At 42.0% G+C, this 18,404-nt stretch overlaps 1 protein-coding gene across 2 annotated transcripts in view; it reads right to left on the bottom strand.

The window, feature by feature from the left end:
* The window catches only part of Klhl32 (kelch like family member 32), a 199,357-nt gene that overhangs the window by 17,890 nt on the left and 163,063 nt on the right, over positions 1–18,404 (bottom strand). For both annotated transcript variants that reach the window (XM_075971301.1, XM_075971303.1), the window contains one exon: positions 2,124–2,182. In XM_075971301.1, coding sequence (XP_075827416.1) covers positions 2,124–2,182 — 59 coding nt within the window. The remainder of the gene's footprint in view (positions 1–2,123; positions 2,183–18,404) is intronic.

Raw genomic sequence — 18,404 nt, 5'->3', positions numbered from 1 at the left:
CAGACAAGTAAACTGAGTGATAGATTAATAAACAAACCCAACCACTTCCTTCCTCATAGGCATTCAGCATATAGGAAAGAACCTCATTTTCTTTTGCCAAGACAAAATTGGATTGGAACCAGAAAACTCATATGATGTTTTGCATGCACAGAATTTCACCAGTTCACAAAGCTGCAAAGAAAAAAGCAGACTACAACACAAACATGCGTGCATAAACATTGGCATATATACTATAGGCACTTAGCACTATAGGCGCACACACTGGGGCATCTATTCACTACAGGCACACATACTGTGGTGTGTATCCCTTCCAGCCACACACACCAGGGCATCTATATTCTATAGGCACACACTGTGCAACCCTGTTCACCACAGACACACATATAGTGGCATATATCTCTTATAGGCACACACACCATAGCATCTATATATTATAGGCACACACTGAGCAACCCTATTTACTACAGGCATGCATATAGTGGCATTTATTTGTTATGGGCATATGTTTGCTCATTTTCTAATTTCTCAGAGCAAACTGCAGGAAAAAAAAGACACTGTTTAGTTTGAGAAGCTTATCCTGTTTGGTCCCTCTGAACACAGAATCTCTGCAATCAAATACGGTCTTTAATAAATAGTCAAAGCTAGATTTCAGGCATTTTGCTAAGAAATATCTTTAATGCATTATGCTTGAGTGAATTTTAAATTTCTGACAATGCTTATCTTGGGTGCTCTCTCTGCGATAACCTATTACAGTATTAGGAATCTGTGTTTGCATTAGCAGTCCAGTCCCCTGCCACAAGACAGTAGATGCCATCTGGTTTGCAAAGCCTGCCTCCATCCCCTGATTATATCTTTAGCTTCCTTCACTGCAGTGCCTGCCAGGTGAGCCGCCACCCGCTGCAAAGGCAAAGAAGAGGAGAGGCCTGGTGGGGTCATTCCTAATAAGCTAGCGTGTGAATACTAATCAGTGGTGGGGAGCCAGAGGTCACCCCAGCCTGCCTGTTGGCAGGTAGCGATGTGCTCTGTGGCAGATGGCAGGCATTATCGACTCTCCACAAAGGCCTAGAAGAGAAATAAGCACCAGGGCTGAATGATAGAGTTATTGAGATTCCGAGCAAGATGCAAGCAGATGTGATGTTTGCCAGTACCCACCGTAAACAATATGCCAGCAGAATCTTTAAAAAAGAGCATGTGTGTACAAACATGAGACAGAACTCATTTAAGCAGTGTTAATGCTGCCTTCTTCCTTAACCATGTGTGCACCAAGCTCAGGCTTCTGCAATTAGTGCTCCCTCATGAGACAGCGGACCCACGAGCGTGTAGTCTCTGCAATCTACAACTTTTAATAATATCAGGAGAGACACTTGGAAAAAGAGAAATGCCCTCCTCAGTAAAGTCATTGTTAAAAATGCTGCAGAAATACCGGGAACACTATGCATAAGCTTGTGGTACCTAACCAGCTGCAGCCTGCCAAAGTCAACCTGTTGTTTCATATCCAGATATCGCTAGCTGATAGATATTAAACCTCCACATCATGCTGTTTTGGAATACTGTCACAATAAAAACAATATTTAGATATATAAGTCATAGAAATGGCAAAACTCATTAGAGTTTGCCTGTTTGAAGATTTTGTTTTGAAGGAAAAGAGAATAAAAACATGTTTCATTTTAGGGGAAAGGGGGAATTAAGTGCGTACCAAAACTGCATAAAAAGGGCCGATCTGTTAGAGGCACACCATTCTCAGACTCCTTCCGTTACTTCCAAATGCCTTTGTCCTAGATAGTATTCTAGAATACAGTTGGCTAGGGAAAGTCAAATGACATTATTTGATTTGAAAATAACAAGGTCATACTGATGTTTCCTGCCCCAAATGCCATCCCTTCCAGAAGGACACAGCTACAAAGTCCTCTCTACGGAACGCAAATCTCTGTGTCATTACATATAGTATGATGCTACAGGAGCCGAACTTCTGCAGTAATAATGAGCAACCAAAGGTATTCCCCTGGATTCGTTCTTTTCCCCATGCAGCTTAAGGTGCATTTGTGTGGCATTCTAATGAATATCTCCCACAGAAACCTTTCATAAATGCATCTTAAGGCAATGACTTCTTATCAAGTGCTTACCTGGTTGGGTTCGTACACCATCAGTCTGTTTTGATACTGTGCTGTGTTAGTTACTCCACCTGTAATGGAGTAGCACATGTTAGACCTTTCCAAAATAAGTATGACCTACAAACAAAGGACAGTTAGCTACAGTTGAGTATCTCTGTATGCTATCAAAGAGAACCCATGACATAATTAAGAAATTTAGTGTAGGGGTGGAGGGTGGGAGGAGAGAGTGTGGGGAGAGATGACTGGAATTGGGGCGCATGGGGGACCAATGTGGAAACCTAGTGAGTGCAGTGGAAACTCCCTGGAATCTATGAGGGTGGTCCTAGTGAGGAGTCCTAGTAATGGGGGATACAGTGCCTGAAACAGCCATCTTTTGTAACCAGGCAAGACTTTCAGTGGTGCTCTGACATCAACTCAGCCCTAAAACCTTCCACCCACAGGCTGTCCTGCCTGCAAGATGTGCTGGGGTAATGGTGGTTCAGAGCTTTGTGGGAGTGGCCAAGCAATGACTGGTCTAACCTGAGGCCCATTACCACACGAGGGAGCCCATGCCCAACACTGCAGGGATGGCCAGAAACCAGGGGCTGGTTAGCCAAAATACGTAGAAATAGAATAAACACAACTAGCCGAATGGAAAAAGAAAGTCAATGCAATGATTCCTAATGCTATCCTGCTATACTCATAGACCAGAGCCTAGTTCAGTTGACAGAGAGGCTTCCAGCTGCAGATAGGAGCAGATGCAGAGACCCACAGCTAAACATTAGGCAGTCAGCTTGCGAAAGCCCGCTAAAGAGGAGGAGGAAGGACTGTAGGAGCCGGAGTTGCTGAGCGCACGACAAGAACACAGCCCGCAGAATCCATTCATCAGTGCTCCTAGGGGCTCACACAGACCGGATTGGCAGGAGCCTGCATGGGTCTGCATCGCTTCCTCTGCATGTATGTTATGCTGGTGTAGCTGGGCGTTCTTGTGGAGCTCAGTGGAAGTAGGGGGTGTCTCTGACTCTTCTGCCTGTTTTGGGAATCCTTTTTCTCCTAATGGGTTGCCTCATCCAGGCTTGGTTTGGGGGTTTGTGCCAAATCTTTACTGTAATGTGTTAGGCTACGCTGTGTTTGGATGATATCCCTGGAAGGCCTGCTCTCTTCTGAAGAAAAACAGAGGAGTGGATCTGGGGGAGGGTAGAGAGTCAGGGAGGGGACTGGGAGAAGTGGAGGAAAGGGAAATTGCAGTTGGGACATATTGTGTGAGAGATGTATAAATGAAAGAAAGAAACATATTGTAGAAGAAGCAGATTCCCCTTCCAAAAACATTTCAGTACCAGTCTGCTCGAGAGTGAGCGGTGATGAGTAGTCCCCAAGTACAGCAAGCTGCTCTGCATGGCCAGATGAAGGGGCAAAGGCATGGGGTGAATACAGCACACACAGATTAAATTTCTCTCTGGATAATTTATTCTAGGGGAAGAGTTACATAAACTGTCCCTGTCCTTACCCAAGTTGGCAATGTCCGAGTTCTAAGCTCTGTGCATTGGCGAGGTGGTAGCTTTCTATTTCTTTGGAAGGATCACATAAAGCAAAAGGCATTATCTATCAAAAGATATTTAGGCCCAGTACTATGCAGTAGAAAATAATAATATCAATGAATGTGCCACATTTAAAAATAAAAACAGAGATTATATTTAATAATACAATTTCAATTGGCTAAAAATATTATCTTAATATGAAATCCATATAAAATTTACTGAGGGTTTTTTTTTCCATACAAGATCTTCAAAATCTATTGTCTGAGGCTTCTGTACCACTCAATCCCACAGCCTTTCAGTCCCAAGGAAGCACACAGGGGTCTATATTAATTATAAACTGGTTGGCCTATTAGCTCAGGCTTCTTATTAACTAATTCTTACATCTTGCATTAACCCATTATTTTTATCTATGTTAGCCACTTGGCTTGGTACCATTTTAGTGAGGCATTCTCATCTCGCTTCCTCTGTGTCTGGGTGATGATCACAAACTGAGCTTTCCTCTTCCCAGAATTCCCCTGTTCTCATTGTCCAGTTTCTACTTCCTGCCTAATTGCCTCACCTATACTTCCTGCCTGGCTACTGGCCAAGCAGCATTTTATTAAACCAGTACAAGAAACAAATCTTTAAAGGGTAAAACCATTGTCCCACAGCAAAAATCCAGGGTGCATCTGATACAGCACAGTAGCCGCTTTCCAAATACCGAACAGGACAAGTGGAGCTGGCGGGTAATGGCTCCCAAACGGGACAGCACACGTTAAACTTCCCCAGTGCAATGACTTCAGTCAACTTTGTAAAATGTCCTTTTTACAGTGATCATATCTAAGAGACCAGACTGTCTGCTTAACTAGGAACCATGAAAGTCAATACTTTAACTTTTTCCTACCTCTCCCCACATAGGTTGAGGATACTTAGTCTAAAATTCTAAAGCCTAAAAGCCTCCAAACTTTTTGAATGCAGACATGATGACACAGTGGGAATCCTCACGTCCCGCCTCCAATAAGATGCCACAGCAAGAACACTAGAAATTTGTATGAAATTCTCTTCAGATTCTGTATATAAGGTTACAGGAATTTTATGTTTAGAAATGGTTGCCGTCCCTAAGACATCTATCTGATCATTGGTACACAACTAAGCAAAAATCTGGAAATCTGAATGTCCCAGCACATCTAATCCCACGCACTTGAAAAGGGGGATACTCAGCTCTTACATGTGTGGGAGCCCACAGTGACTCTATTCCATCTTGACTTAAGGTCAGAGAGCCAAGCTTGTTCTTGCTCCATAAGGGCAATTAACAGGATGTTTGGCAAAAGGCATGGTTACTAGGTGTTTTGAGAATTAAAGAGGTGATTACACTTGTTCATTCCTTGAGCCGTGGTAAGAAAGTCTTTCGCCCTCCCCTTTTTGCTTTGGGTATAAAAAGGGTATGAGAAATAAATTTGAGGCTGCTGCAGTATTCGCCGAGAGCCCTCCTGATTCTATCTTTTGTCTTTTGTCTCTTTCTTTCCTAATCCTCACTCCCCTATTCAGGTATTGTTTGATAAGTTGCCCAGCATACGTGCTTTTTTTCACGGTTACACTGTACAATGAGCCATGTAAAATCAAGACATTTTTAATTTTAGTTTAATTTTTACTATTAGGTAGAAAATCTCTAAGGAACAGTACATAAATAAAAAAGTGAGGTATTTTAAAGCCATGTGATAATGGGGATATGAGGACTCCAAACCTATCTTTATAAATATGACCCATAAGTAGTTTCAGATACTACTGTAAAAGGGTATTCTTAATATGAATCATAAAGACCCAGTTCTTAAATATAAATTCACAATCGGAACAGCTGGAAAAGATGTTCCCATAGGGTTTTTCTAATGTGGAAGACACAGATAGCTGTAAGACTGAACACAAGGCTTTAGTATTCTCAACTTAGGATGCTTTCTGATGCTAGGACCCGACTTTGCTTTTCAAAAAAAATCACTTAGATTAGGTATAGTTGTAATGACTTTCTCTGTCTCTTTGAAATGTCAATTATTTTAAGACACTTGCCACTTTTAGGAAACAAGAAGATCTTTTTTAAGGACCCAGATCTCTTTGAAGTATCATTGAGGAAACCGATGTCGTTGTCCTCAGTTTTTAGTAGAGGAAAAGAGTTTGGTTTTGTTAGGTGCCAACTAGCAAATTCAAACGGCCTCATTACAGGGAAAAGGTTGCGCACTGAAGAACAAATGCACGTGCTTGCTGCATCCACCGAGCAGCCTTCCTTGCTCCAAAGTTCTTCCTTTGCACACTCTGTGGCTGAAGAAAGTCTGTGTTTCCAGACCCTTACTTCTGTCTTCTTTGTCTATGTCACCCAGCTATTTGTTTCTTTGTACTGGTAGTCCAAATGCTCTGAGTAGGTCTCTACCATCAGCTCTATCCCCAAGAAGTAAATGAACCAGAATCCAGAGGATTAATACGTAACTCTAGATGACTTAGAACAGTCAATTAATGTCAGTACTAGATGGTCACTGGTCCAGGTCAATAATTTCCCAAAGCCCTAATTAAAAAAAAAAACTGGATCCTCCATGTAATTAATGGTGGCTAGTGTTAACTGGAGAGTTTCTTTTTAGTTTTTAATTTTGTAGCCTGCAATCACATTTTTATTAGATTTTTTTTCAAAAAAATACCAATCCAAATTCCCACTCCCTTCTCTCCACCCATTCCTTCCACAACCCTCCCACCCCACCCCCATCTAATCCTAAGAGAGGGTAAGGCACTTTTCTTTATGGAAGGCCCAAGGCCCTCCCTACTACATCTAGGCTGAGCAAGGTATACATCCAAAGAGAACAGGATCCCAAAAGCCAGTACAAGCAGTAGAGATAAACTCCAGTGCCACTGCCAGTGGCCCCTCAGTCTGCCCCAGCCATACAGCTGTCAACCACATTCAGAGGGACTAGTTTGTTCCCATGCTTGTTCCTTCACAGTCCAGCTGGAGTTGGTGAGCTCCCATTAGCTCAGGTAAACTGTTTCATTGGATGAACCCTTTTTGGTCTTAACCTCTTTGCTCATATTCTTATTCCTTCTATTCTTCAACTGGACCTTGAGAGCTCAGTCCAGTGCTCCGAAGTGGGACTCTGCCTCTGTTTCCATCTGTTGTTGAAAGAAGGTTCTATGGTGATATTTAAGGTAATCATCAGTCTGACTACAGGGCAAGGCCAGTTTGGGCCCCCTCTCCTCTATTGCATAGAGTCTTATCTAGGGTCATCCTTGTGGATTCCTGGGAATTTTTCTAGAGCCAGGTTTCTTGCTAACCCCATAATGGTTCCCTCAATCAAGATATCTCTTTCCTTGCTCCCATATCTGTCCTTTCTCCGCCTTGACTATCCAATTTTCTCAAGTTCTCCTCAAACCTCCCTTTCTCCCCTCCTCTTCCCCTTCTCCTCTTCCTTCTACCTCCCACCCTCATGCTCCCAATTTAGTCAGGTGATCTTGTTTGTTTCCAGGTGGATCTATATATGATTTTCTTTGGGTTCACCTTATTACTTAGCTTCTCTAGGATAGTGAACTACAGGCTCGATGTCCTTTGTTTATAGCTAGTATCCACTTATGAGTGAGTATATACCATATTCATTTGGTCTAAGGTGCCAGATTCAATCACCTTATAAAGTATATATTAATTATAGAAAGTAAGGCACCACTTTTGCAATCAACAAAAGCTTCATCTACAGAGAACAGAGAGGGAGGAGATTCCTGTTCTTTAAGAAAGCTTTCTCTGAATTTATTGAATGTCTCATTTCTATAATAGAGTCAAATGAAGAGAAACAACATTTAAGAAACAAGACGTCGCAATCCCAACGTAGAGTCAAGTCGTACACCAAAACAAATAGCTGCATTCCCTTTTACTCCTGATCTTTGCTTTCTATCTGATTAAAATGGAATGTGGAAGAATATTTTTGGCATAACCACATAAGAATAAATGAATCTATTGAGACCACACATGTGTTCAAGGTCAGAATGATTGCCAGTGCTTGTGATCGAGGTCATATCTGCCAGATTAATGTCCAGGTCACCTCTGATCAATCTCTAACTGAAATCAAGCAAGTAGCCACACTCCCAGTTCTTACTATGAAACTGAAAGCATCTCTACTTGTTTTAGACATATGGATCAGAACTAAGACCCATCGCAGTAACCTACCCACAGTATGACAATATTGAACGTCTTTGAGCACTATGTATATCTGAATCTGCCCATCATAGAATAAATATGCAATCAGTGAGTTACAGTGTGGCCACCGTACCCCTTCAGCTACATGGGATACACAACTGATCGCCATGCTCTTCAGAATTATTGTTCAGAATCGTTATTTATTCACTTCCACAGATGCATCCATAATGTGATTTTTATTAATCTACACTCAATAATTAGATTCCTTAGCATTACACAGAAATTTTCCCTCGCATGATGCTGCTGAGAATGAGATTGGATCACTAGTTGGGAATAAAGATGGAAGTCCCAGCTAGTTATCTGCATGATTACCTCTAGAATGGGAAGATGCAGGAGGTGCCTGACGAACTAGGGCTGCAACTTTCGCCAAGACGGGATTGCAAAGGGAGACTGGGGAATTGCCGCTATTGCTTTTCATTTGGAAGTAATTTACAAATGAGCAAATAAACAAATTCATTTCTTCCGCAGTACAAAAAAAAATAAATTTTACAGAAAGCATCCAAGTTTTCAGCCCACATTTATTCTGGAGAGCTCCGCTATTACATTCCCTTCACACGGCACTCTTCACTTTAGATTAATCTGCTAAAATGAGATGCTAAGGATTTGCATACAGATTTGACTATACAAAAATAGATATGAAATTAATAACAGTCTCTATATGTTTTAATTTCTCCTGCTCTGGAGTACCCTTGCCTGCAGCAGCTTTCCTGGCTTTGAAAGTCATCAAGCTGATTTGTCTGCTCTGGGTTATGATGCCACATGCTGCTGCGCTGTCCCCTGCAATCAAAGCACTCACAAAGATAGATTCCATGCCTTCTTCTATCGAGTATATTTTATAGATTGGCAGTTTGATCTCTCTCCCCCACCCCAGGAGGGATAATCTGCATCTTAACAGCTTTCCATAGATACAGCTGTCATTAAATATGCCATCTCATATCAGTATCCATTTTTTAAAACCAAGTTTTCTCTAACTTTGAAGTGTCATAGTCAAAGTTAAGACTTCTCAGCCAAAATTGAAAATGAGCGAGCTTGCCTTATACTTTTGAACTGTCCCTTAAAGATATACTGCAGGTTCCCCAAAGTCAAATAAGTCTTTAAAAGCTGCCAGGAGGAATGAGAAGTTACTACCAGGCGACCACGGGTGAGAAGCACATTCTATCATCACGACAAGGGGAAAGCATTTTTCTTACGCTTCCCTGTACAGCTCTCCACAAAACTTGTGTCAAATGGATGAATGCATACCAGAGAGGATGACAAGTGACTGCCACGCAGCCTTTGTCTCTGCTACCAAGAAATGCTAAACACTCACAAAGTGTGCAGGGCAACAATAGCTCGATCCTGACAGCCCCCATAAAGCAGTGGATTAGAAAAGCTCTTCTTGTGCTTCGGTTAGCGCAGGTCCTAGTCTGATGCTATTTTTTTTCTTTCTCTAATTGCATTTACTTATTGGTTGATTGGAAGGCATGCATTGTGCTAGGGCGTGCACACGGAGGACTGAGGACAATTGGCTGGAGTAGGTTCTCTCCTTCCGCCATGTGAGGGCTAAGGGACCAAACTTCAGGCATTAGGCGTGGCCAGGCACCTTTACCAACTGATTCATCTCACAGGCTCTGCTTTTATTTTTCAAAACCACGAAATTCGTTTTTGATGAGTAGATGGTTCTCTGCTTAAATCCTAGGGGGAGAGGCCTGTGGTTCCTAACATAGACAGTGCTAAGGCACAACGGACAGCAAGAGACAAAGAGGTGGACCCTCTCCATGCTCCAAAGAGGGACAATCCTGCCTGCAAATTGAGGATTGAGGGAAAGTCGCTTGAGTTTTCTGACACTGTCTTGCATGCTCACGGTGCCACTCTCACATTGGGCGGGGGAAGAGGAGCAAGATCAGGAAAAATTTCCGTCTTTGGGGAGCCATGTACCACAGCCAGTCTCAGGCTTCCCATAGGCAAAATGAAGATCCGGATCTCCCTCAGAGGCTGAGATGACTAACACCCAAGGCACAAAAAAAGTTCAGGAGGGAACATTTGCTACAACTCCATAGTCACAGTGTCACAATTTCTTACCATTTCCATGTGAAGGACATTGAAATAGTGAATGCATTTTGCATTCTGAATGCAATTTCCTGTAGCATCATTTGTTTTCTGTTGTATGGATATGTAGATGCATGTTAAATGCATGCTCATATGTGAAGGTACGCTTGCACAAGTGTGTGGAAGCCAGTGTGTCACTCCTCAGAGAAAACCCACTTTATTGTTATTTATTTGTCTGTTTACTTTGGTTTTTCAAGACAGGGTTTCTCTGTGTAACAGATCTAGCTGTCCTGGAACTGGTTCTGTAGACCAGGCTGGCCTTGATCTCACAGAGATCCACCTCCACCTGTCTCTCTGCCTTCCAGCCTTCCAAATGCTGAGTCCTGGGATTACAGATGTGTGCCACCACTGCCTGAAGTTTTGTTTTTTTTTTTTTTTTTTTTTGAATCATGTTCTCTCAGTGGCTTGGAGCACACCAAATAGGCGAGATTCTGGCCAGCAACACCAAGGCTCTGCCCATCTTCACCTCCCTAATGCTGGGATGATGAGAGCCTGCCCTGAGGCCTGGCTTGCTTTTCCTTGGATTCCAAGGAAGCAGGTCCTCCCAAGCATTTTACACGCTGAGCTATCTCCCCAGGCCACAGAGTTCTTTTTTTTTTAATAAGTAGAATAACTGCCTATTTCACTTGGCCTTTTTTCTTCTTTAATAGTTTCAATTTCCTCTTCTTTAAACATATTCCAATTTCATACTCATAGTTTAATTACCCCGAAAATGGTGACATCAAGTATGAGCTCATATTAATCATTTTCATAGAACTAAACTCACTATTATTCCTTGAGAAGAGTGGCACAATTGGGATAGATACAAATAAGTTCATTTTTTTTATTTTGAAACAGGATTTCATTTTAGCCCAAGCTAAACTGGAACATACTACGTAGCTGAGGTTGGCCTTGAACTCATAGCAGTCCTCCCAGATCATCCTCCTTTGTGCAAGTGTTGGGATTACAGGCATGAGTCTCCATACTCAACAGGAACAATACATTTCTGTTATCTATTTTGATAAGCCACAAAATGTCTATATTTTATGATGCTTCTAATGCTGTATAAAGAGTTTTAACAGGTATCTTTATACTATATTGGCATGTTGAATAACACATTTAACCATGTACTAAATTAAAGCTAGGATCTTTATGAATTCTGTCCCACTTAAGAAGCTCACACAAATGCTGTGTAACTAATGCACTAAAACCTGTAAGAACGACAGTCTCAAACTTACATAAAAGATTGCCAATGATGATTCTATCATCTAGCATGAACCAGAACAAATTTACAACCTAGAAATAGGTAAACTGCCAACCATGTGTTGTTTTGAATAAATGGAATCGACCAAAATGCTATGTTCAAGTAGGGGAACCCGCCATTTAAAATCTCATTAAAAATTCACTGTAACTCCCATTGATCAGTCTGTTGAAAGTCAGAATCCCGCCTCCAGAGAATCTACACATTGTGAGCAGGGTTGCAGTCTCAAGTCACAACCTCCATGCAGCAGTCTCTGGCTTTGCTGGGTTCTTACTGGATCTTTAACTGTCCTCTCTTCAGCCACTTGCTCTGATGTAGGTCTAAGCATCTTTCATCTCTCCTGTTTATAGAACAGTCTCACTCAGCTTTCTTCACTACTTCTGTCTCTGTGGTAGAGACAAAAGAAATCATCAAACCAAAAGCTGCTCTTTCCATAAGAAAAAACTGTGGAGTTTTCAACGTAAAAGAATCCTTTTAGGTAATGAACAATAACAAATATCAGCATTTCAGGGCATCCTCATTTTTCTCTGTATCATTTACTTATAGGGATATGTCATGGAGAAGTTCTATTTATAATTTAAGTGTGTGCAGCCAAACACGAGGCAGACCTCAGAAAATCCTGTGGGAGAGGAAGAGGAAGGATTGTGGGAGTCAGAGCTGCCAAGGACACCATGGAGCCTGGGGAAGACACAGAGTCAACTGTCCTAGTTTCAGAGGATAGAAACTGAGCCACCAACCAGAGAACTTGCATGGGACTGATCTGGGCCCTCTGCGTATGTGTTGCAGTCCTGTGCCTTGGTCTTCTAGTGGAACTCCTGGCAGAGGGAACAGGAGGGAACTCCTGGCAGAGGGGCTGTCTCTGTCTCTGTTGCCTGCTCTTGAAACCCTTCCCTGCTGCTGGGTTGCCTTGTTTAGCCTTAATAGGAGAGGAGGGGCCTTAGTCTTGCTTCCACTTGATATCCCACTGCTGGCTGATATACATGGAAGGCCTGCACTTTTTTGAAGGGAAGAGAGAGGGAGTGAATGGGGGAGGGTTGGGAAGAGAGAAGGGAGGAGGGGGAAACTGCCATTGGACTGGGAAAATGATTAATTGATTGGCTAATAAAAAAGAATAATTTAGTGTGTGTTTCTCAGAACTTCTCTAAAAATGGTAAACAACTCATGGCTGTCTGGTCAGTGGTTCTCAACCTTCCCAGTGTTGCAAGCCTTTAATATAGTTCTTCATGTTGTGGTGACCCCCAACCATAAAATTATTTCCTTACTACTTCATAACTGTAATTTTTCTCCTGTTATGAATCATAACGTAAATATCTGATATACAAAATATATGAGATGAGACCCCTTCTGGGGCTGTGACCCACAGGTTGACAACCACTTGTTTAGAGGGCCAACCTCATTTTTTTTTTTTTGGTTTTTCGAGACAGGGTTTCTCTGTGGCTTTGGAGCCTGTCCTGGAACTCGCTCTGTAGACCAGGCTGGTCTCGAACTCACAGAGATCCGCCTGCCTCTGCCTCCCAAGTGCTGGGATTAAAGGCGTGCGCCACCATCGCCCGGCCCAACCTCGTTTTTAAAACCAGAAATAGAATTCAAATCCTGTCAAATACTAGCTCTCTGACCAGGGGACTACTGGAGCACTTTATGCTTCATTTTCTGGACAGCAATATAAAGATAAACAAAATATTCTTCAGGACTCCATTAAAAGTGTTCACTGGTTTTCAGGATGTAGGAGATCTGAATGTTCTTTCCTTTAAACCACTTAGGTTTTTCTTTTTTCTTTTCTTTTTTTTTGCATTGCGGGTAACTCATTTCTTATTGGCTTCCATTTCGGTTCACCAGGAAGGTTTGTTTTCATTTCTTTCAGATGGCTGGGAGTTTAAGGTTTGAGTAGAAGTAAGAGAGGGAATATAGCGACTGGGGCCGCCTGGGTCCTAGATTCTAAGACAACACAGATTTGATTCTCATTGGCTATTCCAGCTGGGAACCTTCAAGCTGAAGCACACGTTATGAGGGCCCAGCTTATATCGCTCCCTGTGTGACAGGTGCCTCCTGGAACCCAGGGCAACAAGCATGCCCCAGCTCGATCAACTGGGGTGCTGGCTGCTAAATTCCTTTCTGATAGAGACCCTGCGTGATTCCTAGCCTGGGAACCTTTCATCATCAGTAAATGTAAAGACATGCCTTTTCCAGTTCTCTGTTCACACTACTAGAACAGAACAAAAAGTTTTCCAATTTGATACAGGTTTTGAAAACTTCATTAAAACAAAACAAAACAACAAAAACCCTGTCCGCTCCCTGTTTTTCTCTCAGCACATTTCCAGGGCCCTATCCTCAGGCCCTCCACCTAGGATTGGATAAGGCACAATCTCAACAGAAGTCCCCATCAAAGTCTCATTTGAATCTATCAACAAGGAAACTCCTAGGTTCTGGTTCTCACCACTGGTACCCAGAACCACACCTATCATCTCTCCGAACTGGTACCTGGACCCATAGCTATCATCTCCCTCCATTGGTACCCAGAACCACACCCATCATTTCCCTTCTTTGGGCTCAGCGCTAAAGCATCTCTTTCTTCTTCTGTGTCCCAGTCCTTCCTTCCCGTCAGGACTCTGCATCCTGTCAGTCCCCAGGGTTCTCATTCCTGGTGCTGGGGAATTGCTCTGAGACTTTCCCAACCAAATGGAACTCTCTCTTTCCTACATCTTTCCTAACTAACAAGTTTACTTAATGCCCTTACATCCTTTTTTAAGAAGAAAAGTCCCTCTGTCAATCTGGATTTTCTTTTTTTAACTATTCTTTTTTTCTAAGATAAATTTCTTTTTGCTTTCCTTTTTATCCTTCTAAAGTCCTTTTCCCTTCTCAAATCAAAAACTATTTATAAACAAAGGAAAAACGTTTCTATCACAAGTTCTGAATTATATGTGCTCCCCAAACCATACGATCTCTAGCCATAGGTAGGAGGATAAGGACTGAATTATGTGTGCCCCACAAACCATATGATCTCTTGCCATAGATAGGATAGGGGAAGCCAAACAATAACATTGTCTGATGAGCTCTGACTCAGGGATGAAATTTCAATGATACCGTGTCTGTGGGAATTACAGGAAAGCAGCCAGTGTAGCTTGTACCTGCAGTTTCTACCTCCTCACTTTCTGGTCGTGCCTTGACTATAGCGCTCTGCTTGTCTCTATCTTCCATTCATCTGAAATACCTTCCACTGACAGGTTTGTAATGGGAAAAAGTAGGGCAAATATTTTGGTCTGGTACTTCTGTGATACAACACAAGTCTCAGTCACTGTGGGCTCTTGTTTGGGCCCTAGTTGCTTCAAAATCCCCTCCCTTACTGACTCTGGGAACTTCATACTTTCAGAGGGCCTACCCAGTATCCTCATTGCTTGTGTTTCCTAACATGGTACCCTTGGGTCCTTTCCAGACCATGTCTTCCTGCTGCCCATCTGTCGCCTCACAATATCCATCATTCAGGCTGTGATCTTGCATTTGCACCGAAAAACAGAAGACGAAGTCCTCTGTCTAAGTCAGAGGGACGGGCCTTAAAGAATGGAGACAAGTTAAAGCCACTGAAGGAGAGTTGGAAAAAGGTCTCCCAGCAGCAGAAAGCTGAGAAGTGTCCTGTGCTTGGAGAACTGAGAAGATGCCCCATCTCCCGACCACAGTCCTAACAATCTCAAATGACTGGAACAGTCAGAGATTTGCACCCATTGCTTTTGCATCTACAGATTCAATGTGGCTTCAAAACATCTGACAAAAACTGTGCAGGTACCAAACATATACAGATTTCCATGCTAATGTTGTCTAAATAATATTCTATAATCAACTATTTTCTTAGCATCTGCACTGTGGTATGTGGGACAATGTGCACAGGCTTTATGCAAATATTATGCCATATTCAATAAGGAACTTGAGCATACGAGGGATTTCCACTCCCCAATTTTTCTTTTATTTTTGAGATTATAATATAATTACAGAATCTCTCCCCTCTCTTCCCTGAAATCCCCTATCTCCCATCTGAGGACATTTCTATTGGCAGTCTCTCTCTCTCTCTCTCTCTCTCTCTCTCTCTCTCTCTCTCTCTCTCTGTGTGTGTGTGTGTGTGTGTGTGTGTGTGTGTTCTGGAGCCAATCCCCCGTGGTTACTGAAGGACAACCGCACAAGCCAAGCAGGAAGCTGGGTGTGTCCACTACAGCAGTTCCTAAGAGACAAGGGGGTTACTGAAGTGATCCCATGATGACATTCAAGATGAAAGTCAGGAAGGAGGAATAAAAGACAGAAGCAGGAGCTGGGGCCACTGGGACCAAGAGGCTACTTTGCATGCCTCCTTGAACATTAGTTTCTGCTGTTGACATTACTTCTGTACCCTGGAAATACATCATCACAGGATGCACCTGCCTATGAGACCCAACTCTGTTGCTCTAGCTTGGGGCCACAATAGGAGGTAGAGAAGCCAGGAGCCCTGCTTCACAGCTTGTGATTGGTGAGTGAGGCAAGTTTCACATCTGGGAGTTACTCTACTCCATTGTCTAAATGTTTCACACCCCAACCCCAACCATGCCTGTTCTTAATTGCCAATATTTTAAATGCAAACAAAATAATATCTGTTGCAGTTAGAGAAACACCAAAGCTACGGCATTTTAACAATGTTATTTAAAATTACCTCATTCTAATCTTAGTAGATAATACAAAACCCAAAATTCTTTCAGGAGACTTGAACGAATTAAAGTGATTTAAAATGGAACAACAGAAGCTCCATATAAAACCAACTAAGATGAAAACAAGCGCAGTTGTTAGGAAATTAAAGAAATGTCAACAAAGCTTCTTTGGTTGCTATATTTAAAACACACAAACAAATGAAAAGCAAAGACAAAAAATTGATTGTCAGCTCCTAGAGGGCAGGAGGTAAATTTACTGAAATGATCATATTTACCTATGGCACTGCCCCACAATATTGAGGATATAGCACTTACTAAGAGAATCAAGAAGGCATGGCATGATGCTCGTGAGTAATTGCAGTACCATTTGTCTTGTTTAGAGTGTCAAAGCACTCATTTCATGGTTAGAGTCTCACTATCTTGCTGCCATCTGATAACAATAAACAGATAAGTTCTGCAAGATGGGCTCAGATTCATTTTCCCTCACATACACAAAAGAAGTTTTTTTGGCAGTTCAGATGCTAGCCTGTACAACAGAGGGCATGTATTTTAGAACACAGCAACAAGAAATTTAATGCTTATTTCACATCCCAACTGTGGATTTCAAATCGAAATGGGAAAGAGCATTTGCAGACTGGGTCACAGTGTCAAATGCGACAGAATCCTTTAAAATTTGACTGTCCCTAACATCTTAAATTAAATTCTAATGGGCATATCCATCCAACCTAGCTTTTTGAATTCCCTTCTTGTCATACAGCCAAGCCATGGGCAGTTTTTGAAATGCCTTCTACGGGCATTTTGATGTATAGATAGTAGGGGAGGGGAAGAGAGAGGGAATGGGCATGCTACAAGTACCAAGTCTCTGAAGACACATTCAGTCTGTGCTCTAATGGAACAGAACTAAGCCTTTAAGGTCCACACTCTATAATCCACACCACGCCTACCTCAGACAGAACTTGCAAAGTACCAGGAGGATGCCAGTGACTCAACCCTCTATCCTTCGGAAATACTCGATTACTTGGTCAACATTAAGATATAGTTTCACATGTCTTCATCTGTTCCAAGAAACCAAGCTAACACTTGCAAATCAGAGTCAGGATGATGAACTATTCCCGTCTTCCTTCAAAGGGGCCCATGAGTAAATCCGGCCAGCCCTTCCGATTCATGGCTAAATTCACAATTGATTTATTATCAGCGAGGCCCGAGGAAAGAGGCAGATGACTGAAGGTATTAGGAATGTCACTGGTGATTTCCTCTTTTTCCCAATTAAAGGCCTCGTGCTCTACACAGGAAAGTGAGCTTCTCCTCTCAAGTGCACAGTAGGGAGAAACAAGCCTGAGAAAGTTCTGATTGTTTTCATTAAATATGGTTAACACCGGCAGCGTTCATTAGCACGAGGAACAAAGAAAATATATCTCCCTTCACAGTAGGAGTGAAGCAAAATGAGATGGCAGGAAGATATACGGTGAGCTGATAGATTTAATAAATGGAATGGGAAGCACATAGACCTTTATCAAAAGGGAAGCTCACTTGATCCCAGGATGGTAGGTCTGCCCAGGTTTTTGAGCTTCTGCTCCCCTAAGGCTCACCGATAGAAGCAAGGAGTAGTCATGGCTTTATGACTAGGTGAAGGAAAATCAAGGCTACTTTAAAAGCTAGTTTTGTAGTGCCACATATGATATACTTATTAAAATATTTATGTGAAAGTCATACACAATTTAGAGAGCACATTGCAAAATTTAAGAATATGCTTCATTAACAACACGTGAAGCCAAATGAGCCAATGGAGGACATGCAAATTGGGACAAAATACAAACTGCACTGATTTCATAAACCCAACATCACTCTGTGTCCAGGGAAGTCAGGACCTATTCCTGTTACTAGAAAAGACTAAGTTGCAGCCATTTTGAAGTTCCTTCAACAAATATTTAAAGGAAAAGAAAGATGTCACTAATAAGTAAGAATTTTATTTAAATGTATCTACATATACACTAATTTCTAATGCTTTTACTTTGCATAAAGGACCAGTAAACATTGGGGTCCTATTTATTCTCTTTGTATGTTCTTAGTCCATATTTCATGCATTAGTTCATAAACTACTTAAACTCCAATATAACAGGTTACTTCAATGAAAATAACTGAGGCCCCAGCCTGAAAAGCTCAGGCTCTGTCTCCTGGGTTATTGAAGATAGTAAAAGGAGAAATGAGCAGAGGCAAAGCTAATTTAATCTAGAGATAATTTTATCCAAATGGATGTTTAAAAACTGGAAATGGCAGCTCGGGAAATCTGAGAAGCCATCAATTCCTAACACGGTTGCCTTTTCTAAGTCAGAACAGCAATGCTGCCCTTCAATATTTAACCTAAGGATCTTTCTATTATTGTCGTATGTCCTTGGTGATACAGAAACCCAATTTCTATTTGAATTACAAAATGGGTCTCTTCCAACTGAGAGACAAGCCAACTTCTCCCCCTGAGAATAAGGAAACACAGGTTGATACTGGGAGTCTGATAACACAGGCCTCACAGACTTCTGTAAAAACAACATGGCTGCCAGGACGGGGCTGAAGAAAGCTGGGGTGAGGGTG

This window comes from Microtus pennsylvanicus, chromosome 5, assembly GCF_037038515.1.
Source record: "Microtus pennsylvanicus isolate mMicPen1 chromosome 5, mMicPen1.hap1, whole genome shotgun sequence".
NCBI classification, from domain to species: domain Eukaryota; kingdom Metazoa; phylum Chordata; class Mammalia; order Rodentia; family Cricetidae; genus Microtus; species Microtus pennsylvanicus.
The sequence above is the reverse complement of the archived record's forward strand: the minus strand, read 5'-3'. Positions and strand labels throughout refer to the sequence as shown.